Raw genomic sequence first — 23,846 nt, forward strand, 5'->3', positions numbered from 1 at the left:
ACCTAATCCAAATTTTCGGAAAATCACCATAGATATTTTTGGTATTTGTTTTAAATCTACTCATGAATACTAAGTTTTGGACCTGTATGTTTAGTCAAGACGTGTCTGCCTCGATGCGCAGGTTAGATTCCGTATGGCTGAACTTACTAGATTTTCCCGACTTTTCTAATACAAGAATTACATTTCTTAGTTAAGACGACGGTAAAAATAGCATACTTTGAAATCCTAAAAAGAGGCCAAATAACTAAAAAAGTTAAGGTAGCAATGTATATTGCTAAAGCATATAAGTTGGGTAAGTTAGTAATTTAATAGTTTGATGATAGATGCATACAAAATGATAATAAATAACTACCCAAAATAATTTTAGTATGATAAAATGTGTCACTTATTTGATTATTTAAGGTGCAACTGCCCCAGGTAGCACCTTATGTGATATGCCACTGTTATAAGATAATATAAGGATGATCTATTCAAAGGCAGTGATTTACATAATTTAATATCATAAGAAAAAATTGGTATACATTTTGATATCACGCTACAATCATTTTTTATCAGTTGTTGATAATGAGAGATAAATGATCTATTAAACTTTTAACTACCTTGAATTTTTAATGTTTAGTTTTTGGGATTAAGTGTAAATTGTCAATTATGATATAAGGTAGTTTATGTAAAATGTCATTATTGATAAACAAACTAGGATCGTACTGTAAAACTAATTATATTATCGTACAAGTATGTATGTTTAGATGACTAAATTTTACTTAAAATGCTTTAAGTAATTTTTGGCCTAAAAATATTTTTTTAGTATATTTTATAGTTAAATGTGTGTGAATTATTTTTATTCGTATAGAGTTCAAGAACAAAATCAACTGTGAGAGATAAATTTCGTGAAACACTTCAAAATGGTCCAGATTTAATTGATTTTATAAATGATGCACCTGAAACAAAACCATACAATGGTAAGCTGCGCCGAGCTAAAGGCGAAGAAGAAAGACTGCGTTTACCACCATGGCTTAAGACTCAAATACCAACCGGTGAAAATTTTTCTAGAATTAAAGAACAGTTAAAAGATTTAAATTTACATACTGTATGTGAAGAGGCTAGATGTCCTAATATTGGAGAATGTTGGGGAGGAGGTAAACATGGAACTGCTACAGCAACTATTATGGTAAGTATTTTAAAATAAATTTGTTAAATATAAATTGCATAAAATTATTCTTAATTATAGTTATTAGGTGATACTTGTACTAGAGGTTGTCGATTTTGTTCAGTAAAAACTTCTAGAGCTCCAATGCTACCTGATTTAAATGAACCTATTAACACTGCTCAAGCAATTGCATCATGGGGCTTAGATTATATTGTTTTAACATCAGTTGATCGTGATGGTAATCATTTTATTTTATGTAGTTACAGAATGAAAATAATTTTATGATTTGAATATATGTTACATTATAGATCTAAAAGATGGCGGTGCTGCTCATATTGCAAAAACTGTAATAGAAATAAGAAAACGGCAAGTTCACTTTAGAATTTTTACTATTACATCAAAAATTGAAGATATATATTAAAATTAATTTAAGTTATTTATTTTACAGTAATCCTAATATTATGATAGAATGCTTAGCACCAGATTTCCAAGGCTCTGTTGAACTTATAAAAATCATTGTTGATTCCGGTCTAGATGTTTTTGCCCATAATGTCGAAACTGTTGAAAAATTAACACCATTTGTTAGGGATAGAAGAGCAAATTATAGGTATTTTATAAAAGTTAAATCAGATTATAACAAATTAATATAAAATATCTACTTTTTGTTTTCATTTATATATGTAAAATAAAATTGAAATATTCTTGACTTTTTACAGATTTATTATAAAATATATATATATAGTTAATTAATCATTTTTTTCAGACAATCTATGTCAGTTTTAAGATCAGCTAAAGAATTAAATCCAACTCTAATTACAAAGTCATCTATTATGTTAGGGCTTGGCGAAACTGATGAACAAATTCTTCAAACTTTAAAAGGTATACATTTTAAAAAACAACTTATAATTAAGAATTTTTTATTTTTTATTTATTGAATTTAGATTTAAAAGATTCATTAGTGGATTGTGTAACACTTGGTCAGTATATGCAACCAACAAAACGGCATTTAAAAGTTGTTGAATATGTTACACCTGAAAAGTTTAAATATTGGCAAGAAATGGGGGACAAATTGGCTTTTATGTATACTGCTAGTGGACCTCTTGTTCGTAGCTCATACAAGGCTGGTGAATACTTCATTGGAAATGTATTAAAAAAACGAAGAAAAGTGATAACATCTGAATCCTTAGATAGTTCATGACAGTTTTAATTTATATTTTTATTTATTGTTATTATTAAATTGTTACATTTTTTTGTGTTTTTTAAAATATGTTATTTAATAGCTAGAAAATTATTTTTTTGTGACTGTTTTAATCATTTAATAATATACTTTTTGTTCATCTAGTTGAAAAATACAAATTTCAAACAAATTTGATTAATTAATTCAAAAGTTTTAGGTTTTATGAATTTTTTTTATTCTTGTTATTAACTATTGAAATTGAAAAGAAAGAATTTCATCCTCTCTCACTATATTATTAAATTTAATCTCATAACTACAATTTAATTTTGAAAAATTAGGGGACTAAGACTATGGACTCCCTTAATACTTACAGAAAATTTAGAAAGTTAGTAGAAAAATTTGATTTCAAATTTATGTAAACAAATAATTTTGTTTTTATTTTTATAATTTTATATCAAGAATAAATGAAAATAAGACAATGATGTCATTTCTCTTTACTGTTATGATGGGGAAACTTTTGAATTTGTCTCATACACACTCGACTAGGAATGGGAATTATTAATCTTTTGGGTGATTTGAATCAATTCACCAAAATAAGTTAGTTCACTGACTCTTTATTTTTAAATTGACTAGAATACAATGAGTAATTAAAAAATTACTCTCTGATAGGTTCTTAGGTCGTCTTGAATCATATCTTTTCTAATGGTTTAAACAAATAATGCTAGTGAATATTTTGTTAGATTCATTATATAATACAAATGCTAATTACAATTTCAACAAAGGTTACGGTTACCATTATTTCTGAACATTTTTAAAAACTAGCATAATTAAACACATTTTTTAACTAGTTTACAGAACTATATTACTCATTAAATAAAACATAATTGTTACTTAAATTTTTTTATTTTAATATACTATTGTTATCTGACGTAATGCAATACTGTACATTATTTTATCTATATAATTCCTACATTGAATTATTATACAGTTTACTTAAAAAGTAATCAAAACTTTATATTTTAATTTACAAAAATTTTGTATTTTGACAATTTAGAGTCCGATTAAAATCTCTCCCTATGAAAAATATCGCTACTGTAACAAAAGTTATTAACAAAAAAAAAACAGTATGATATAGTTTTTTCTTTTTTTATTGTGACAATTTGAGATGGTCCCCTGTCAATCCGTTCTCTACTTTTAAACAATTTTTTGAATTAAAATTCAAATAAAGTTACGAACGAATGAATCGTCATACTTCCATAAATGTGAATAAATTTGTTAAGTGAAGTGATTCGTTTATTTTAAACGAACGATGAGCCGTCTCAAACAATTTATCATTACATTCGACATTTTTAGCTGATTCCATAGAGTCGTTGGATATATTCCTCATTCTGCTCTCATGGCGACAGCTATGCTATATTCTTTAACGTTCAAACATTTTTAGTTAATAGTAAAAAAAATTAATATTTTTCATTTTTTTTTCTACTAGTGTTTGTAAGTTGGAAATCTGGCCGATAAGAAAACCCTAAAGGGTTTTTTACCCTTTATTATCCGAGTAATTATTGGGGTTAATATGATAGACGTAGTTTAAAAATGTTGTATATGGGTTCAATAGTCCCCTATTCTATTTATAAATTTGCATAAATAACTTGTTTAGGAAGTACTCCATCACATTGATTCATTTACTCCTCTCTCACTCAAAAAGACATATAAATCATTTGAGAAAGCTAAAGAAGCTAAGCTAATGATTAGTATTATTATAGAAATTGTGTTTTAAATATTATATATTTTTAAATTATAAATCATTATTTTTATTTTTATTTTCTTTCATATTATAGTGTTTTAGGCAAATACTAAAGACTTATCATCATTATTTAATAATGTTTATTATATTTTTCACGATAGGACCAATTTTAACAACGTTGTTTACCCTTCTACGGGTAAGTCAAAGGCCCAAAAAGGATAAAATATACTTATTTCATGGAAGAAAGTATATAATTTGAATTTTTTAAATCTAACTATTCATCTATTTTTCAACTCACAAACTTTGTGATCAGTTATTTGAGTTTTTAAACATCATTATAAAATATTATTTCAATTATCATTATCCGTTTATATATTTATATGAATAATATTTCAAAATTTGTAAATCAATGAAATTTTAAAAAAAATTAATGAAATTTACAGTTGGTTGATAATATGATCATTGTACAGTGTTACAGTAACACGGTAATTTAAGTTATATTTTAATAACTGTATATACTAGACTGTTAATGTTTATATTTTCGATATGAACCCATACCTCTTCCAGACTAAGATGATTAGGACTTAACAATTTATTAGTTAGGATTTAGAATTACTTTAAGCTGTTTGATCGTGCCTGTTTTAGTTAATGTTTACTACATTTAATCAAATTTTTTCAAACTAAAATGAACAGTTTATTAAACATTGTTTTAGTTTGATTCTATATGTTCTCTTAGTACATTTTGTTGTAGGTACATAAAATATATTAATATTTTTAGTTCATTAAAATTTTATATTATTGTTATAACCACATTTTAGAACGTAAAATTTGAGATAATAATTAATTTTTTATAAACGTATTGCAGTTGAGACGACTATGTAAATTTTATTTTACTATTGATTTATTTTTTTTTAGATTTACAAAATGAAATGGAATCATATCGTAAATATAATTCAAGACATCATGACTCTCGTCACCATAAACATCATAAGCATCGTCACCGCCATCATCACTATAGATATGAAGTTGAGGAGGAGTATGAATCTCATCGTAACCATCAGCGACATCACAATCATCATAATAGTGAAGATGATAGTGATTATGACTACAAAAGAGTTTCTTCGAATGATAGAATTGAAAAGCCTCCATCACCAATGCAATCAAAACCTATTAAAAAACCTGCTACTCCACCACCAGTTGTACCAATTGTTGAAAAACCTAGGGAGCGTAATTGGAAGCTTATAGTTGATCCATTTCTTACTAAAGCACCTACTAAAGTATACAGGTACGATGGTATTGTACCAAATGATCCATCTCAACCAGATGTGATTGTTCAGGATCCTCGAATAAACAAATCAAAAACTAAAACTATTACCCTCCCAGTTGAACTTACAGTGCCTAAGTTTAAGGTAACTGAATTTTGGTTAGCTTTATTAGATATATGATAAAAAATATAATATATTGACTTTTGTATCTTTATTTATTAAATTTGATAAAAATATTCATTTTTAAGTTACATTAATTATACTTCTATTTTAATAATTTTAGCTTGATAAGAATTATATTGGTCAACGACCAGAAGTTGAAGTAACATTTTCTAATTTGAATGACAATATTGACAAAGTTTTTCTTACAGATTTGGTAAGTAAAATAGTAAGAATTAAGATTTAAAAATTAAATAAATAAATATTAAAAGACATCAAAGTTTACTTTCATTAAGTGTTTGCTTCATCACAGGCTATAAAATATTTTTTATTTATATTTGTTATATTTTAAAACTAATATTTAAATTTTCATTTAAAAATTAGCCTGAGATTGTTAGTTAATCTTTGGCCATATTGATATTACCAGGCTAATTTCTTAATTAGGATGGGTTTGCCTGATATTGTCAAAATAGCAAAAGTAAGTATGTAAAACACCACTATCTTATTAACTCAGTTATATAAGGTTCCCTTAGATAAAGTTGCATCATATAATAACAAATATAATATAGATTTAACAAAAGCTTAATAACCACTTTGTTTATAAAATAATTGTTTTATTTTATTTTAGGTAGTTAAATTTGGAAAAATACAATTGATACAAATTTTTTACCATCCAGTTACAAAAAAACATTTAGGCTTGGCAAAAATTGTTTTTGAAGAGCCATCAGGAGCTAAAATGTGTGTTCAGCGTTTAAATGAATCATCAGTTATGGGGAAAGTTGTTAATGTATTTTTAGATCCATTTGGTAAAATAAAAAATATTTTAATATATTTTTTTTTTATATAAGAGTTACATTTTTTAACTTTTTTATGAATTTGTTTAAATAGCTGCAGAATGCAAAGTTATGTTTGATAAGTTAACTGAAGAAAAACCAAAACCTCCTCCTCCAGAAATACTTAAAAAAAAAGAACCTATTATTTCAAATCGTGATCGGCGGATAATTAAAATAGTCAAACCTACTGATGAATCTCCTGGAATAACAAAAGAGGATAAACCACCTTCATCTATTTCTGAAAATTATACTAATTTTAACTATGAATACACTCCTTCACCAGCTACCAGTGATCTTCCATCTGAACAAAGTTACAGTAGTGGTTATAATAGTATTAGTGGTACGCCCGCCTATAATGGAACTTATCCATATCCTTATAATAGGTATGTAAAAGTTCTAGATAAGAATTTAATTTATTAGAATATTGTTTTGTTATCTGAGCTATAAATAACCATTTAAAAAACAGGTATTATACATCACTTATTATTAAAGTGTAAAATTTAAATGCTAAAATACAATATATGCTAAAATATGTAGTGTAAAAAAATTGCTATGTAAAAGCTTTTCCTTAATACACTGTACATTATAGCTTGTATCATATGCACTAAAATTTGTTATAATGTGTAAATTATATAAAAAAAATAATTTTGAGTTCTAACCTACATCAAAAAATGCAGTATTGTGGTAGTGCCTGACTATCACTTGTCATTACCGATTCTGTTTACTGAGAATGATATTTGCTAAATTATTGTACTTGTTATTCCTCTCCAGTATTTGATTTTATATCATTCTCAAAAACCTCCAAGCAATTAAAAAAAATTATTTTGTATACACTAGCAGAGCTTATACTAATTTAAAATAATATAGATAATGAAATTTAATAATATTAATTTATTTTTTTTAATTAGATACCCCTGTAACATTCCTCCTGTTCCAAACAATCATTGGTGGGGAGAATCTAGTCCTGTACTTCCTCCATTACCCACAACACCTGCGCCAAAGTTAGATTCTGAAGCGCAATCAAAATTAGATTTGGATACGAGAATTGCAATGCTTCTTAGTGGGATGTCTTCTCAAGGTGCTAGTGTTGAGCCTGCATTCTTATCTATTGTGAAGAAAGAACCTGACGATATTCCTGAAGCTTCTACTGATATTAATGATGAAAATTTAAGAATAAGTCTACCATTGCCACCAGGAGTGAATGACATACCATCTGATCTAGATGAAGAAAAACTTAGCAATGATGATGAAGTGTTACCACCTCTTTCTAATCCACCCTCACCATTTCTTTCCAAAGAAATATATATAAAGTGTTTTGAAATGGCTGTTGAACAGCTCAAAGCAACAAGAGAAAAAGAAAAATTAGAAGCAAAAAGTTTCTTAAATAATACAATAAGAAATGGTAAAAAAATCCAATATTTAAAAATACATCATTATTTATTTTATTTTATTTATTTTAGTGATCAATAAAACAATGCACGATTCTATTCATAGTGATATTAGTTCTAGTGATGATGAAGCAATGTTAGGAAAAACTTCTAAAGGTAATACACCAGATGATGCAATGAGTTTGTCCAGTTTATCTTCTCGCGACGAAAAAATTGTAGAAAATGACCCTAACATTAATATTATGCCTCAGTATGTTCCCTTACCAAATTATCCTCCTCAAGGTTACTATTATCCTCCTCAGTTCAATAACCATTATGGATATCAATATCTTCCTTACCAACCTCATTATAATTATGGTCCTCCATTACCTAATAGAAATTTTTATGAACAAGAACGACCAGACAGACATGAAAATAAAGATCTCCCGGCTGAAATTAGAAAGTGAGGTTTTATAAAATTTCAAAATTTTTTTTAGTTATTATTTTATTTTTATATGAATTAGAAAATTAATGAGAGCTGTTATTGATGAATTGAGAATAATAATCAAGCGAGATCTTATGAAGAAGATGGGTACAACTGTTGCTTTTAATGCATTAGACCAATGGTGGGAAGATGCTGAAAGACAGTCAAAAGTAATTGTTTTATAAAATATAAGTTGTGATAAAACATTTTGATTCTTTTCTTTTCAGACTACTAATGTAACAAATGAAGAGCTTAAGTCTATTCATCCTGCGCCTAACTTAAACAGTATTTTAGAAGCTGGAACTGAAGGATTGGAGACATTAGCTCTAAGTGGGTTAGGTCTTGGATTTAGAGCAGCAATTCCCAAAATGCCATCATTCCGTGTAAGTTTTTAAAATATTCTTTCTTATGCACATTTTAATTTTGATACGAAACTGAGAAGGTATTAATTGTACTATGATGGGTATATTTTTTTATTTTGTGTCTATTCCCACTTATTCTCAGTTCTGATAGTACTCATTTTATTTAACGATACATCAAAAGATTACAAATTGATTTTTTAAAGACATTTCCTTTAAAACTAAAAAATATCCCTCGTTCTTCTTAATTGAGGAAATTAACCAAAAATTTTTCAAATTTTGATATTTTTGAAACATTTTAATTAAAAATGTTATAACTTTTTGAAAAATGGATGAATTAAAACAATTTGTTTATAAATAATTTAGGTATATATAATTTTAGACCTTTTTCTGCTGACAGGGAGGGATTCAATGTAGCAAATTTTACAAGAAAAATTAACTTTTGAAAATTTTCTGGAATTAATTCATCCTTTAAACATTACATTAAAGCTTATACATTCTATAAATTAAAAAACAAAATTGTTCCATGCCTTTTTATTTATATGCAATTTGCATATAAAAAATAAAGTAGTTAAAAAACATGCTATTTTTGTGTTAAAATTCTTGATTTTAGCTTTTCAACTTTAAATTGCTATAACTTTTTGAAAAATAAATTTATTATCATTATGATTATTAAAATTTGTTTATTAGTACTTATATAATGATATATATTTATCATATGTTATACTTTTTTTTTTAATTGCACTATTTCCTATTATACAATAGAAATCAAAACATATGTATAAAAATAGAACTTTTTTAACTTAATTTTTAAAATTTCCAAAATTCCTTTATTTTTTAAATAAAAATGAATATAATGTACTACAAATAAAAAAAAAATTGTTTCAATAATTTTTCTGCTATATGTAAATGGCTTTAATTATTACATATTTAATTATAATATTCTACTTCAATTTTTTTTTTTTTTTCCATTTGTATTAATAAATAGTTTTTTGCTTTACTTTACTTTAGGTAAATCAATATAAACATTTATAAGGGGGGGCAAGAACTATTGAAACCTCCATTGTAAAAAAAAAACCCAGCACAGGGGGTTCGCGGCACAGTGGTAACATGGCATAATTGGATCAAGCATAATGATATCTGACAGTGATTAAAATCACTATAAAAAAAACGCTTCGATGCAAATCTTTAGATAGTGTTTAATTTTAAAAAATTGGTGTAGCATTCCAAAAGCTACATAATCTCCTATTTCCTTATTAATATCCTGATTAAGATAAAGTATGTCGAATGAAAGATTATATGTATATAAGATATATAAATACTACTTCTCATGAAAAAATTGTATTGATTCATACATTTTTTAAAAAGTTATAGCATTTTAAAGTTAAAAATGTAAAATATAAAATCGAGAATTTTCACACAAAAATAGCATTTGGTAGCTATTTTCACCGTGAAGATCAAAAAATTTTTTTCCATAATAAAGTACTTTACATTAGCTTTAATTTAAGATATATATAAAAGTGTCTTTTACATAAGATATATATAAAAGTTACTTTTTGGAACACTTTCAAAAGTTAAGTTGAAAAAGTTAATTTTTTGTGAAAAAGTTGTCATTTAAATCCCCCTCTGTGGTCAGGTAAAGGGTCAGATTTATAAAAAAAAATATACCAAATGATAGGTAAACACATCGAGTATCTATAAAAAAAAATTGATAAGTTCCTTTTTTAAAAAGTTATGGCAGTTTTAAGTAAAAAAAATTTCCAAAATTAACGATTTTTAAATTTGTAATTTTTTTGGAGGTTTCCCCCATTTACGGGGAACGAGGAAATTTTAATCATAGTAACATTAATACCTTTTCAGCTTCGCATCGAAGCTAAAAAGGTTTAAAGTGTTAGTTATTTATGGCCTTAAAATTTGGAAAAATAATTTAAATAAATAAAATTCAAATTTTTCAAATCAAAATATGAAAAACTATTTTAAAAGTTTTACCATATATCTCCTTTGAATCTATCTACTGTGTTTTAAAAATCCTAAAAAACTGATAAAGCTAAATAAAGTTATTTACAGTTCTACAACAAACTACAAAAATATGAAAATTCAATAATAGCTAACTTATACAAAAAACACATTCCTAGAAACCCAGGGAGACGACTTATGCATAATTGGAGCTAAGATTTCCTAAATTAAAAAAATAAAATTGATTCTTTTTCATAACTAGAAACTATTTCATTGGATAATTATCTTTTTTCATGCCTATCATAATCAACTGGAATCATGGCATATATGCTTGTTGTTCTAACTTGTAATAGATTGTATATTATTCAAAAAAAAAAAAAAGTGTTAGTTTGTTTATATTTTCACCAAGAACTTATATTGTTTTTATTGGTCATCCATCATATTTAAAGAAATTATAAATTAACTAATAAAGGTCAGAGTAATTGAAATTTTCTTTTATTTTTTACAATTTGTTTGTATTAACTACAATTATATATTATTAAACATCAATATTAAAATATATAAAATTAATATAAAAATAATTTTTTATCTCTTTAAGACATTAAAGCTTTATTATTGAACTAAAATATATTTTTAAAAATATGAGTTAATGCCAAATTTGGCATAATCCAAAAATTCCTATTGAAAATAAAATTAATCAGATTTCAATACTATACTGGGATCCACTATGCACTATTCCTACTTTATTGATTTTTTTTTTTTTTAATCTACTGATACTGCTTTTAGAGAAAAACTAAGGAACCTTCTCCCAAAAAAGTAAATCAAGAAGATGATAATGGTAGTGATAAAGAAGAAATGGTTATAACTTCAGATAATGAAGGAAATGATGTAATTAAAATTAACATAATATAAATTTCTATTTTCATTCTAATTCAATTATATTTTTTAGGTGAATGATGATGAAGTTACTAGACCTACTTTTGCTGAACGTAAACGTTTGGGAAGAGAATTATTTGACAGTGATAGTAATTCATCTACCTCAGATCAATCTCCACATTCATCTGTGGATGATGAAGAGTCCAGTGAAAACAGCTCTAGTGATGAAGACTCTTGTGAAGGATTTGCATGGCAAACAAAACTAAAGCAACTATGCAAATCAATGTCAATTGAAGATTTTGATTTTGTTAGGTATACTTTTTTTATAATATTTTATAATAATTCATTGTTGTTATGATTTTAAAAACTTGTACTTAATTATTAATTATGAACATTTAATTTTTAGAGAGTTAACACCACCTGGAAGAGAAACTCCTATGGCTATTGATACATTATCAAGCTCAGATGAAGAAGGATCATTTGTTAAATTCAAACGTGATGAAAAGGCTATTAAGAGAAAAATATCTAAAGACTCTTCAAGTGAACAAGTGGAAACTAAGAAACGTCTAATAAATGGAGAATCATATACTGAAGATAATCAAAGTAGAATAGTTGCAGATCATTCATATTGTATGCCTCAGGAGGTTTACAGTCCTCCACCTATTCCTGAGTGGGAAATTGAAATGGATTCCACTGAAATACCTAGAAGTGGAATTCCTAATAATGAACAGAAGAAATTATCTGAATCATCAAGGAAAGCCAAAAAACCACTTACCATTAGAGATAACAACATGATAGAACCTGTAGACCAACTTCCTGTACAAAAACATCGTGATAATCAAGTCAAAACAAAATATTTTAGTAGGCGTGATATGGTTCAAGAAGCAACCGTTCTCTTTGAGTTTCTTACCAAGGGTGTAGATATGGAAGATATAAATTATTTGAAACAAAGTTATGAATCATTGTTAGTGAATGATTCTGTTCACTATTGGTTAAATGAAACTCATTGGGTTAGCCATCCAGATATCCTTTTTATTACATTTTTTTTTTTTAATATTTATTTTTGCAGTATAAATTTTAGGCATTGTCAGAGACTCAAAATTATCTAATATAATATATATTATAAAATATTTATTATATCATTCAAATTTTTAGTGTTTAAATAAACTTGAATGAAAATTCAAGTTTTTTTATATTAAAATCTAGTCTATGAATTATATGCATTTTTAAATATTGTTTAGTTACTATGAAGGGTCCCAAATTTGTGCAAATATGTCGTAGGATTATATTTTAATGTTAAAATATTATTTGTTTAACCCCCATAATCTTTTCAAAACAATAACATTGGAAAAAACGTATTACTAAACTTTTAAGTCACACAAAAATTGTACTGGCTGATGGTGTGCTTGGATTATCTTAACAAAATTTATAAATGCATATAATTTATAGTCCTGATTATAATATTGTACTAACAGATTTGCAAACTTGCAAACCAAAATATATATTTCTAATATATATAATAATTTATAATAACTCATTTATTTCTATTATTCCATGTCTTATGATGCAGGCTCCATTTTTGAAAATTAATTTGTTTCATAAATGCTAAAAGCAATTATCACATTATTTAACTCTTATAAGAGTTTAAAACTTAGTGGTTAGTTATCTCAAAATGCTATTTTGAAATATGGCCTTACGAGCTATTAAAATTTAAAAAGAAATATAACTAAACAAATCTCATAAAACTTTTTGATAGTTTTATTTTTTTATACAAATAATTTTTTTATTTATTTGCTAAAAAATTTCTTTAATTGAAATATACTGACATCATTGCCAAATCAGCTTCCTAGAAAAAAGAAAAAAGATGATTGGAAAGTTCATGAAACTGGATGTGCGAGAACAGAAGGTTACTATAAATTAGATAGTAAACAAAAAGCTAATCATAAGGTAAATAATGTTTAGCTTATAAAAATGTAGAACTTCTTAAAAATGCTACTATTAATTTGTTATTTCAGTATCATTTTGGCCATACAATATCACAATTAAATCGTATCGCAGAACTTAAACGAGTCAAAGAATCAACTGGCAAAATGTTAGCACTTTCACGTGAAGCACGTAGCAATCAGCGTAGATTGCTTACAGCATTTGGAGCCACATCAGACAGTGATTTATTAAAGTTTAATGTATTGAAATTCCGTAAAAAGCAATTGAAATTTGGTAAATCTGCTATTCACGACTGGGGATTATTTGCAATGGAGTCTATTGCAGCAGATGAAATGGTGATTGAATATGTAGGTCAAATGGTTAGACCTGTTGTAGCTGATTTAAGAGAGCGTCAATATGAGGCTACAGGAATAGGTAGCTCATATTTGTTTAGAATAGATTTGGATACTATAATTGATGCTACAAAATGTGGAAATCTAGCAAGGTTTATTAATCATAGTTGTAATGTAAGTATTAAACAAAAGATTCAGAAAATTATACACTGATAAAATTTTAATACTATTTGAATTAGGTACTTGGGAATTAATTTAGATTAAAATCTGTCAGTAGAAAAATTAATATTAAATTTGACCCCCATATAATTAAATTAAAAAATTAAATGAACGACTCTGCTCTTTTTACTTACTACCATGACTTTTATTTTATTTATATTAATCCTCATAAGGTGTTTACTTAAGATTATTATTAAATGTAGTAAGTAATTTCTGCAAAAAAAATCATTTATTGGAAAAATTAGTAGTCATTTATTCTGTATAAGTTACTAATAAATTAAGATATTGTTAATATTATCAATATTATCTGACCTTAAAAATATCATTGTTTTAACCTTATCATGGTTAAAATTAAGCTTTATTATAAAATAAAATCTAATGTTTGTATTCTTATAAATTGTATTAAAATAGAGTAATTCATTAGTTTACTTTGGGGATAATTTGGGTTTTGTACTGTAAAAATTTCTTTTGTAGTGTGAAATATTTTAAGTTATCTCACTCAACTCTAATACTATTTTCTTTGATTATAAAAGCTAAATGAAAATTCATAACAATACAAATATAGTAACAGAATTGCAAAAATATTTTGGTTCTACAGTATTACTAATTTCATTCTTGTATTCTTCTTCATTACGAATTGGCCACCCATATTCTAAACTTCCACTTGACACAATCTCCCACATCATCTACACACACATCAGCGGTCCTCATATCGCATTCAATAACATCCCTCCATCTCTTTTTTTGGTCTTCCTCTACCACTTTTTCCTTTAACATTCATTTCCATAACTGTTCTTACTACATTTCTCTCTTCTTATTACATGACCAAACCATTTAAGTCTATTTTCTTTTATCTTATCTGTGATTGACACTANGAGGTATGTCAAAAAAGTTCCCGGACACTGGAGAAAAACGTGCTTTATTATAAAAATTAAGTTACAATAAATTTATCCCCTTCAAAGTATCCCCCCCTGGCACTAATGCACTGGTGCATTCTTTTTTTCCAGTTATCGAAACATTTTTGCCAGTCATTTTGTGGCATGCTGTACAGTAGCCGTGCCGATTCTTGTTTGATCTCTTCCAAACCCCCCAAATGTGTTCCCCTCATCAAATCTTTCAGTTTATCAAACAAAAAAAAGTCACAGGGTGCAAGGTCCGGTGAATAGGGCTGATGTGGTAGCACTGTCGTTTGGTTTTTGGTCAAAAAATCTTGCACAATGAAGGACCGGTGTGCTGGCGCATTGTCTTGATGGAGAACCCAAGAGTTGTCTTTCCACAATTCTGGCCTCTTCTTCCTTATGCGCTCCCTTAAACGTTGCATAGTCTCAAGGTAGGTTGTCCAGTGATTGTGTGACCCTTTGGAGTCCATTCCAGGAGTACCACGCCGCGGCAGTCGAAAAAAACAGTGGCCATCACCTTCACTTCTGATTTGCTTTTGCGCGCTTTTTTTACTCTTGGTTCATCAGGTGTTAGCCACATCATGTCAGCCCGTTTTTTGACGAGGTCATACTCAAAAATCCAACTCTCGTCACCTGTGATTACTCGAGACAAAATGTTGTCGCTCTCCTCAGCTTCCAGCCAGTCCCTGCAGATTTCAACGCGGTTTCGTTTTTGATCGTCCGTCAACACTCGCGGAACCATGTGTGGAGACACCTTTCACAAATTCAAATCCTCCCGTAAAATTGAACGCACACTCTCGTGCGATGTTCCAACAATGCTAGCGATTTCTCTCAGCGTTTTTCGGTGGTCTTCATCGATTTTAGTCTTCACTTTTGCAACCATTTCGGTCGAGCGCGCTGTTTGTGGTCTGCCTTCGCGAGCGTTGTCAGTCACTGCCTCTCGCCCCTCTCTGAACCGACTAATCCACTCGTACAGCGTTGTGCGGCTTATCGTATCTTTACCATATACAGCTGACAACATATTTTTAATTTCGGCGTTTGTTTTGCCCAATTTCACGAGACATTTGATCACGATTCTTTGCTCTAATTTTTTATCGATTTCCATTTTTCAAAAAATCGGCACAAGGCACAAACAACTTATTATAATTATTTTTTTAAATACAGTTAAACGCGACCGATCGACTTGAAATTTTGTATACTGATACAAGATAGCTGTAGGAACGAGACTGCATAGTTGTTTCCGACGCAGTGCTACTACACAGCGCACACGAAACGTCGTCCGGGAACTTTTTTGACATACCTCGTACATGACCAAACCATTTAAGTCTATTTTCTTTTATCTTATCTGTGATTGACACTACACCTATACTCCCTCTTATATTTTCATTCCTTATCCTATTTTCTCTAGTCATTCCACTCATCCATCTAAGCATTCTCTGGTACACTCATTATCTGCTCTATTCTCTTGTCAACCCCCCAACACTGATCCATGCATCACTACCACCGTTTTTTTGCACAACTGATCCTAAATACTTAAAACTTTCCACCTCTCCTATACTATGACTCAAACTTTATTCCTCTATAATTTCCACACTCCTGTATATCTCTTTGCTTTTAAATATCAATACTATTCCTCCATTCTTTTGGTATTTTTCTTTCTAATAGGATATTATTAAAAAGATCCATCAACCACCTTATGCCAATATGCCTATTTACAAGCATTTATACTACATCCAATCTTCTCTCCTATTGTTCTTTTACACTCTCGCTTGGGATAACTTTACAATCTTTTCCTCAAAATGAATTTTAATTATAATTCTGTTACTTTTCCTAACTACTACTACTTTACTTTTAATCTCCTCATCCATTATTATCCCTACTCCATTTCTTTGTATTGGTCTTATCTAAGTATATTGTTTTATAACTCATTTATTTTCCTTGCTTTCTCTTCCTTTCATTTAGTTTCCTACTCTCAACAAATATTAATTTTTCTCCTCTTCAATACTTCTACTAATTCTCTACTTCAATCAGTTAATGTTCCAACATTCCACGTACCTATCTTACTTTGTATCTATCTTTCTACCTCAATGACATACTAATAATATTAATTAAAACTAAAAAATTTTAACTGAAAAGCCACAAAAATTACAAAAAATCGCAGATACATATTTATTAATACTAAACACATACTGTGCTGTAGACATATTTCATCATTTAATAAAGTTGTAAGCTAAAATATAATTACAAGGTAATAGTTAAAGATTTATATTATATTTATTACTACTAAAAATGTTTACAATATATATATATATGATTTCATATTTAACACCATATTTTTTTTAGCCAAATTGTTATGCTAAAATTATACAAATTGAAGGACAGAAGAAAATTGTTATATACAGCAAGCAGCCAATTGGAGTAAATGAAGAGATCACATATGATTATAAATTCCCGCTTGAGGAAAATAAAATACCTTGTCTGTGTGGTACTCCTTATTGTAGAGGAACGCTCAATTAGTAGATTTTAAAATTATATGTACAGTTTTAATTTATTTTCTATATAAATCTTGTACAGCATGTTTTAAATAATTGATAAAATTAATGTATGCATTTGTTTTGTTTACAATTAACTGTTTACATCTCTTCATAATATTGAAGGATTACTTTTTTATATTGTAAATAGTTGTAAAGTATATTAAACTTGTATGTATTCTTATATAGTTCCAACTGTTTTAAAATAAAATTGTTTTATTTATAAAATTTGTCATTTTATAACATAAAACTGAACCAAAGAAATAAAAAGTAAAAGATTTTCAATTGTCAAAATAAATTTGTTAAATAACTCTAAGCAGCAATATTTTATTTTCTACTTAATTGGCAAGATATCTTAATTTTTAAAGTCCTATCGACAAAGAATTTAAAAAATATATAATCCTGTTTGTTTTTCTACTGAATTGTTATATTTTTGTTTACATTAAATATTCTTTTAAAAAATTTTCATCAATTTTAATTTTAAATATATATTTTTTCTTTCTATAATACAGTACATAGTTTTTTCAGCAGCATACTGTCTGTGCTATTTATACAGAAGAGTAACCAAAACCAAACTAAAAGTATACAACAGTACTTCAACAAGGGTTTAAATTTTTAAAACTTTAAGACTTACTTAAGTAGACCATAACTGAAATTTGAGTGACTGTAATAATTTCTCAAATTTAAAATAAAAAATTGTTTATGATCCGAGTAATATATTTGATGTTTAGTCTATGTTTAATATTTTTCATATTTCATACTATATTAATCAATCTTGAGAAGTAAAGTCACTAAAATTACTCATTACTGTAATGTTGTTACTTTCTATAATAAATGTAGGTATTTAATACTTTTACTTTCAAGTATCTAATCATTTTATTACACTTATTAAGTAATATCAAGTTACCAATGCATCACTATCAAATAAATAATGATAAATACAATATTTTATTCAAGAAATTTTTTTTTCTTATTAAATAATAGTTAATGAATTATGAGAATTATGCATAATAAATATACATCTATATTAACTGTATCCACCTGCATAACATATTCGATATATGTATTTAAATGCTTGTGACTTAATAAGTACTTATCTAATAATTTCTATAAATCTATCAACATACTTTGTAAAAAAAAAGGGCTAAAATATAACAAATTTTGAAAAAATTAGTTTTTTATTACTAAGAAGAAATAATAAAAATATAATTTTAATGTAGTCCAAGAAATCATAAATTTAAAAAAAATTATTGTGAAATATGATCAAATAGAGGTCAGAACATGTTGAAACCCCCCTTATATATAATAAATGTATAGCATTAACAACATTTTTGAGGAAATTAGATATTGTTTTTTTTTTTATCACACCACAGATAAAAAATAATTTGAAAAGTAACTTATTATCATTTTAATTGTAAATTAATTTGACAAAATGTAAAAATAAGTAAAGGACTAGTAATTATATTACTTTTTCAAAGTAAATGAAAGTATAAATTTTTGAGAATCCCTAAAATAGTGGTATATTTAGGAATTTTCTTAGGGGGTTTTGCATAAAAAATGTTTTTTTTTTAAACTACAATATATCAAAAATTATCTAGTCTTCAAGTTCTGAAAGTTTGAACTTGTAAATAGATAAAGATATTTAGCAGCAAATTTTATAGAAAGAAGTTTTAATAGGAATAAAAATGTTTCTAGTTAGCAATTTTTCAAATATAGCTGTTAGAAATATATATTAAAGATTAATTACATCAAAATAATGTTTTATTATAAAAAATGAAAATTGTTTGATGCTAGTGATAATAGTAGTACAAAAGCCAAGTTCACTAGTAAATAGTGAAACAAATAAAATTTTTTTATTATAATACTACAAAAATAATGTCATAATCTTATAATAAAAAAGAATAAATAAGTACAAACAAAATAAAATGTAATTTAAATGGTAATTAAATAGAATTTATTACCAATTTTTCTCTCTTAAAGGAGATGATTGTGCAACAGGTTTAGTTGTTTTTAAAGTATTACTTTTCAGTACATAAGTTTTATTTTTAGGTGCAATATTTTCAATATCAGCACGACGACGAGGAGTTGCTAACGCATCCAATCTATTTTTGCACGGTATATTAAGCCTAGATTTATTATTTTGTAATTTAGCCACCAAGTCATTTTTTTCCTAAAAAAAAAAAAAAAAAGATTCTTTAATGAAATAGCTATTTAAAATATATATTACATATAAACAACTAATAGTTATGAAAATTAAAAAATTAAGATTTTAAAAGAAATTTACTTTATTATTAATTTAATACAAAACCTTTTTTAACTTGGACATCTAAGATACACAGTAAATAAATTACATACTTACCTCATTACTAATAAATACAGGGAAAAAAAAGTTATACATAAAAGTAAATAAAATAAATTTATGATATAATGGTTTTTGAAAATTTAAAATTGTATTTTTTCTAGATATTTATATAAATTTCTTAACATATTCAAAAACTCTTAACTGTTGATTCAGATTTTTTTTGTTAAGTTATTTAAGTAGAAATGATGATACTTACATTTGTCAATTCAATAATTTTTCTTTCTAAATCATCTTTTTTCTCTAACTCTTCTTCTAATTGACTATTTTTTTCAGTTAAACTAAAAATATAGGAATTAATATATAAAAAAAAATTGATTATGTTAATATAATTTAAAGTACATACATATCATATTTTTTTAAAAGATCTGTATAACCAAGTTCTTTATTATCATACTTTTCTGATTCAATATCAATTTTAAGTTTCTGTATTAGTTGTTTAACTTCATCACCAACCATATTTTCTAGTTGATCCAAAGCAGTCAATATAAATTTTATCTTATTCAACCAATTATTTTTAACATTTTTGGCAATATTCATGTAATTATTGACTTTATCTATCAAATTTTCCTCAACAATGGCAATCTGTTCAGCAGCTATTTTTTCAAAACACTTAATATCTCCTATTTCTTCCCTTAACTTAGCAGATTCATTACGCAAAATCTCATTTTCATCACACGTATCACGTAGACGCTGACATACAGCATGCAATGCAGCCTGTGAATTTTCTATAACAACTTTGCATACTTGATTTTGTGTAGTTTGTTCATGTATCTTATAGCATAATTGGAAATAGTTATTACATTTATTATTGGAACTTTCAGTTTTACAATCTACTTGTTCTATATCATATTTAATTAATCCAAAATTTGGTTTTTCTGGTTGGTTTTGATTTTCAATTTCATTTTTAATCATATTTTTAGAAGTCAAACTTTTTTTTGATTTTTTTGAACATTCAGTATAAATCGAACTTTGTGAACTAAAAATTAAGAAAGAAAAGTCAAGTATAAAGTAATCATTACAAAAAATTATTAATCCCAAGTGTGAAATTATTCTTTAATATATATATATATATATCAAATTTGTATCATTTACATCTTGTGAAATGTTATCAAATTAAAACTTTATAATTTATTATAATAATATATAGGCTTAAAAACTCTTAAATTGACTATAAATATTCAATTTTTATGAGAAATATTGACAAATATAAAAGTTTTATTTGTTTTTATATATTTAAGAGCTAAAAAAAAAAAATCACTTGACCACTTTTTAAAATGATGGTCACAATATATAAGATGGTTACAGTGAATAATTGCACAAATTTTTGCAAGGAAACGTCATTAGAATCTAAATTCTATATACAATATAAAAATATAATACAATAGGGTAGTAGATGAGTAAGCTACTATTTTAACTTTGGAAAGTCATTAAGACCCCATGACAATTTTTTTAATACACCACTAATTTTGAATTTAAAGTAAACATAAAAAAATTAAAATTATAAATATATTGTTCTTCTTATAATATTCTATTATTTAAATTAGTAAATACCTAATAGTAATTGTAATTTAAAAATATAAACATAAGTTCTTTATTCAAAAAATGTATATACAATTAAATCAGTCACTTCAGAACACCAACAAATCCCAAGATCCCAAATATTGAAAATCAATAAAAACACTGATATGTTCAGGACTAGTGAATTTCTCTTGATTCCTCAATATTTACTCACTATGTCAAATTATCGAAAAGTCAGAAACTTCTCAAAATATTTCATTACATATGAGGAATCCAAATATCAAAAATAAAGATATATATATTTTTTGGATTTGTCTTATTTCTGAAACGACTGATTCAATCACCCAATTCATTTATATTTACTCTACTATATTCCATAATAGAAAAAAATATTAATTTTTGAAATTGATTAATTACCTGAAATTCGAAGGAATTTTAAATGTAGTATTGACAGTTATTGACTTAGGCTAAAACAAAATTATCAACAAAGTAATTAATTTATTATAAATTAAATAGATAAAAAAAAAAAACTATTAAAAATCTATTTAAATTACTACTAAATCTAACTACCAAACTTTAATCTTTTTGGCATTTCCCTAAGACACTAAATTATTAAATAAGTACCTTAAAGAACTAGTAATTAATGTTAAGTTGTTTTTTGCTAATAATTCTAACAAAGATTACACTACACAGATTTCAATGAATATAATGGTATTTCGAATAATAGCGACACCTAAATATTTAAAATTATTGTTTTATTATAAAGTACACTGGTTTAACTTTTTTAGACTAAGCTGTAAAGATTTATCTTGATTTCAAAAACATAAGTCTATTAAAAAAATTTCTTCTATTTAAATTTTTTTTTTAGGATTCTAAAAATTTAAAAAAAGTTACATGACACAAATTAACTGGTCAGTTAAAAAAAAAAGATTTAATTATGTATCATACACAAACATTATCTCTACACAAAACATACTTGCAATCCAGAAGGTTTCTTAAACCTTTCAGCAGTATTAATCTTATGACCTTTTATTCTTTTAGGGCCAGGGCTTCTCGGATCATATGTTCCAGGTGGCGGAGCACAACCTTAATAATATATCATGATTATCAGTGGAAGTAATAATTTGTAATTAATGATAAAATTGTTATTTAATAAAAAAATATTATATGTTAAATTAACAGTTTTGTCTTACTTGGTATTTCATTAAATCGTTTAATTTTACTTTTAATAAATGACATGGTTTTTAAAAATAAGAATTAAAAATTATGTTTATACGTTTAATAATTAAAAATACAAAATTAGTTTAAAATAATTTTATTGATAAAACGATACATAAACAATTAAATAAAAGTTCAATAACTGACACAGAATGAGAAATAAGAAGCGCCAAAAAATACTAGTTTAACAAAGACTGAGGAAGATGTAAAAAGAGGGTTCGTTTAAACATAAAGGAAATATTGCGACCGTGACCGAAGGATATGGATTTGAGCACAATAAGAAAACCGTTAAAAGAACCATAACGGTTTTTTATTAAAGATAATGTTATCACAGTAAAATCAAATAAAATAATTGATGAAAATATTGACCTCAAACTAAATCTGTATAGAAGTTTTCAATTCGCAGTTTTACACACAAATATTGTGTATTAATAATACTAATATAATAATATAGTTATGTATGATGCCATTGTAAATTAAAATTAACACCCCTATAAGGGTTGAACATAAAAAATACTTTATGATTGATAAATCGAGAGAACCATTGAATTAAAAGAAATCAATAAAAAATTATTAATAATATTTTTCTTTTTCTATTAATTATATGGTTTATAAATGAATCACTCTTCATGTATATAAACAAGAAGCCGGCGTCTTGTTGTCGAGACCTATTTTGTATATTTATATGTTATGTTTATTATGAAGCAATATATTTTTTTGTTATATAACTTATATTATTTATATGTTATTTATATTCTCATGAGGAGATAAAAAATCTTATTGACACTAACAAGTGATCTACTGCTAGTAACATAAGAAATATGACGAGACTAAGCTATGTTTCAATTATATTTAAGAAGTTTAAACTATTCAGAACAAGTTGTTATCGATCAGTAAAATTTTTCTATGTCCCTTTCGAATGGTCTAGTAAAAATTTTGATTGCAATATTTTTTATTTTATAATTTTATTGATGAAATTATAAAAATGTATTTTATTTCTAGTTATACAACGATGTATTACCACGTCTGCTACGTGTTTCATCATTTACAGGCTCTCTTAAAAATAACTTAAACTAATCGATAAAGTTGAGTTTTTTAACTGTGTCAGTTTAACTCATATTTGAGTTCAGGCATATGTTTCCAATGAATGAGTCCCTATAATAATATTTAGAAATTTATCATAGCAATCCTGATAAATTCAAGAACAGGGACACTCGCACCTACTCATGATCGTATTTAAATGATGGCTCAAGCGAACAATGCAATGCTCTGAAAAATTCTTAAGGATCCATTTTAATATTAAAGAGCGAAACGTACACATACGATGATAAAACAATTTTTTTCTTAATTTAAAATTAGTAGTTTTTCATCAGATATTTCAGTGACTATTTAAAGAAGTGAGTTACGGATATAATAAATGAATGGTTCACAATAATTGATAACTTTGATATGAGTACGA

The 23,846-nt window shown here is 26.2% G+C and overlaps 3 protein-coding genes across 4 annotated transcripts; 2 read left to right on the plus strand and 1 right to left on the minus strand.

Annotated features, from left to right (window-relative positions):
- Window positions 1-551: 551 nt before the first annotated feature.
- Window positions 552-2,534, plus strand: LOC126894224 (lipoyl synthase, mitochondrial). Its single transcript, XM_050665072.1, has 7 exons — window positions 552-732; window positions 851-1,168; window positions 1,229-1,385; window positions 1,456-1,513; window positions 1,596-1,754; window positions 1,911-2,026; window positions 2,089-2,534. The coding sequence occupies exons 1-7, from the start codon at window positions 673-675 to the stop codon at window positions 2,343-2,345; spliced, it is 1,125 nt and encodes a 374-aa protein (XP_050521029.1). The 5' UTR covers window positions 552-672; the 3' UTR covers window positions 2,346-2,534.
- A 2,108-nt stretch (window positions 2,535-4,642) lies between these two features.
- LOC126901280 (histone-lysine N-methyltransferase SETD1) lies at window positions 4,643-17,418 on the plus strand. Of its 2 annotated transcripts, none has more exons than XM_050677681.1 (15): window positions 4,643-4,816; window positions 4,981-5,474; window positions 5,614-5,706; window positions 6,118-6,295; window positions 6,378-6,705; window positions 7,231-7,724; window positions 7,783-8,152; window positions 8,214-8,343; window positions 8,401-8,556; window positions 11,275-11,376; window positions 11,438-11,676; window positions 11,771-12,387; window positions 13,187-13,311; window positions 13,380-13,814; window positions 17,102-17,418. In XM_050677681.1, the coding sequence occupies exons 2-15, from the start codon at window positions 4,995-4,997 to the stop codon at window positions 17,273-17,275; spliced, it is 3,921 nt and encodes a 1,306-aa protein (XP_050533638.1). In that variant the 5' UTR covers window positions 4,643-4,816; window positions 4,981-4,994; the 3' UTR covers window positions 17,276-17,418. The 2 variants fall into 2 exon arrangements, with proteins under 2 accessions (XP_050533638.1, XP_050533628.1); XM_050677671.1 differs by having other exon boundaries at window positions 4,643-4,812.
- Window positions 17,419-19,056: 1,638 nt separating this feature from the next.
- Window positions 19,057-22,683, minus strand: LOC126894584 (hyaluronan mediated motility receptor-like). Its single transcript, XM_050665705.1, has 6 exons — window positions 22,363-22,683; window positions 22,146-22,255; window positions 21,587-21,636; window positions 19,995-20,627; window positions 19,848-19,929; window positions 19,057-19,459 (listed from the first exon to the last, which is right to left on the minus strand). The coding sequence occupies exons 1-6, from the start codon at window positions 22,406-22,408 to the stop codon at window positions 19,247-19,249; spliced, it is 1,134 nt and encodes a 377-aa protein (XP_050521662.1). The 5' UTR covers window positions 22,409-22,683; the 3' UTR covers window positions 19,057-19,246.
- Between the last annotated feature and the right edge of the window lie 1,163 nt (window positions 22,684-23,846).

This window comes from Daktulosphaira vitifoliae, unplaced genomic scaffold (assembly GCF_025091365.1).
Source record: "Daktulosphaira vitifoliae isolate Bord-2020 unplaced genomic scaffold, ASM2509136v1 Scaffold_1, whole genome shotgun sequence".
Classification (NCBI taxonomy): Eukaryota; Metazoa; Arthropoda; class Insecta; order Hemiptera; family Phylloxeridae; genus Daktulosphaira; species Daktulosphaira vitifoliae.

Coding starts and splice junctions, on each gene's coding strand:
- LOC126894584 (XM_050665705.1), bottom strand. CDS start 22,408: ATGTCATTTATTAAAAGTAAAATTAAACGATTTAATGAAATACCAA. Junction 19,930..19,994: donor CTTTTAAAAAAATATGATAT/GTATGTACTTTA, acceptor CTATATTTTTAG/TTTAACTGAAAAAAATAGTC. Junction 19,460..19,847: donor AAATTATTGAATTGACAAAT/GTAAGTATCATC, acceptor TTTTTTTTTTAG/GAAAAAAATGACTTGGTGGC.
- LOC126901280 (XM_050677681.1), top strand. CDS start 4,995: ATGGAATCATATCGTAAATATAATTCAAGACATCATGACTCTCGTCAC. Junction 8,344..8,400: donor ATGCTGAAAGACAGTCAAAA/GTAATTGTTTTA, acceptor TTTTCTTTTCAG/ACTACTAATGTAACAAATGA. Junction 12,388..13,186: donor TCATTGGGTTAGCCATCCAG/ATATCCTTTTTA, acceptor ATTGAAATATAC/TGACATCATTGCCAAATCAG.
- LOC126894224 (XM_050665072.1), top strand. CDS start 673: ATGTCATTATTGATAAACAAACTAGGATCGTACTGTAAAACTAATTAT. Junction 1,514..1,595: donor GTAATAGAAATAAGAAAACG/GCAAGTTCACTT, acceptor TTTATTTTACAG/TAATCCTAATATTATGATAG. Junction 2,027..2,088: donor AATTCTTCAAACTTTAAAAG/GTATACATTTTA, acceptor TATTGAATTTAG/ATTTAAAAGATTCATTAGTG.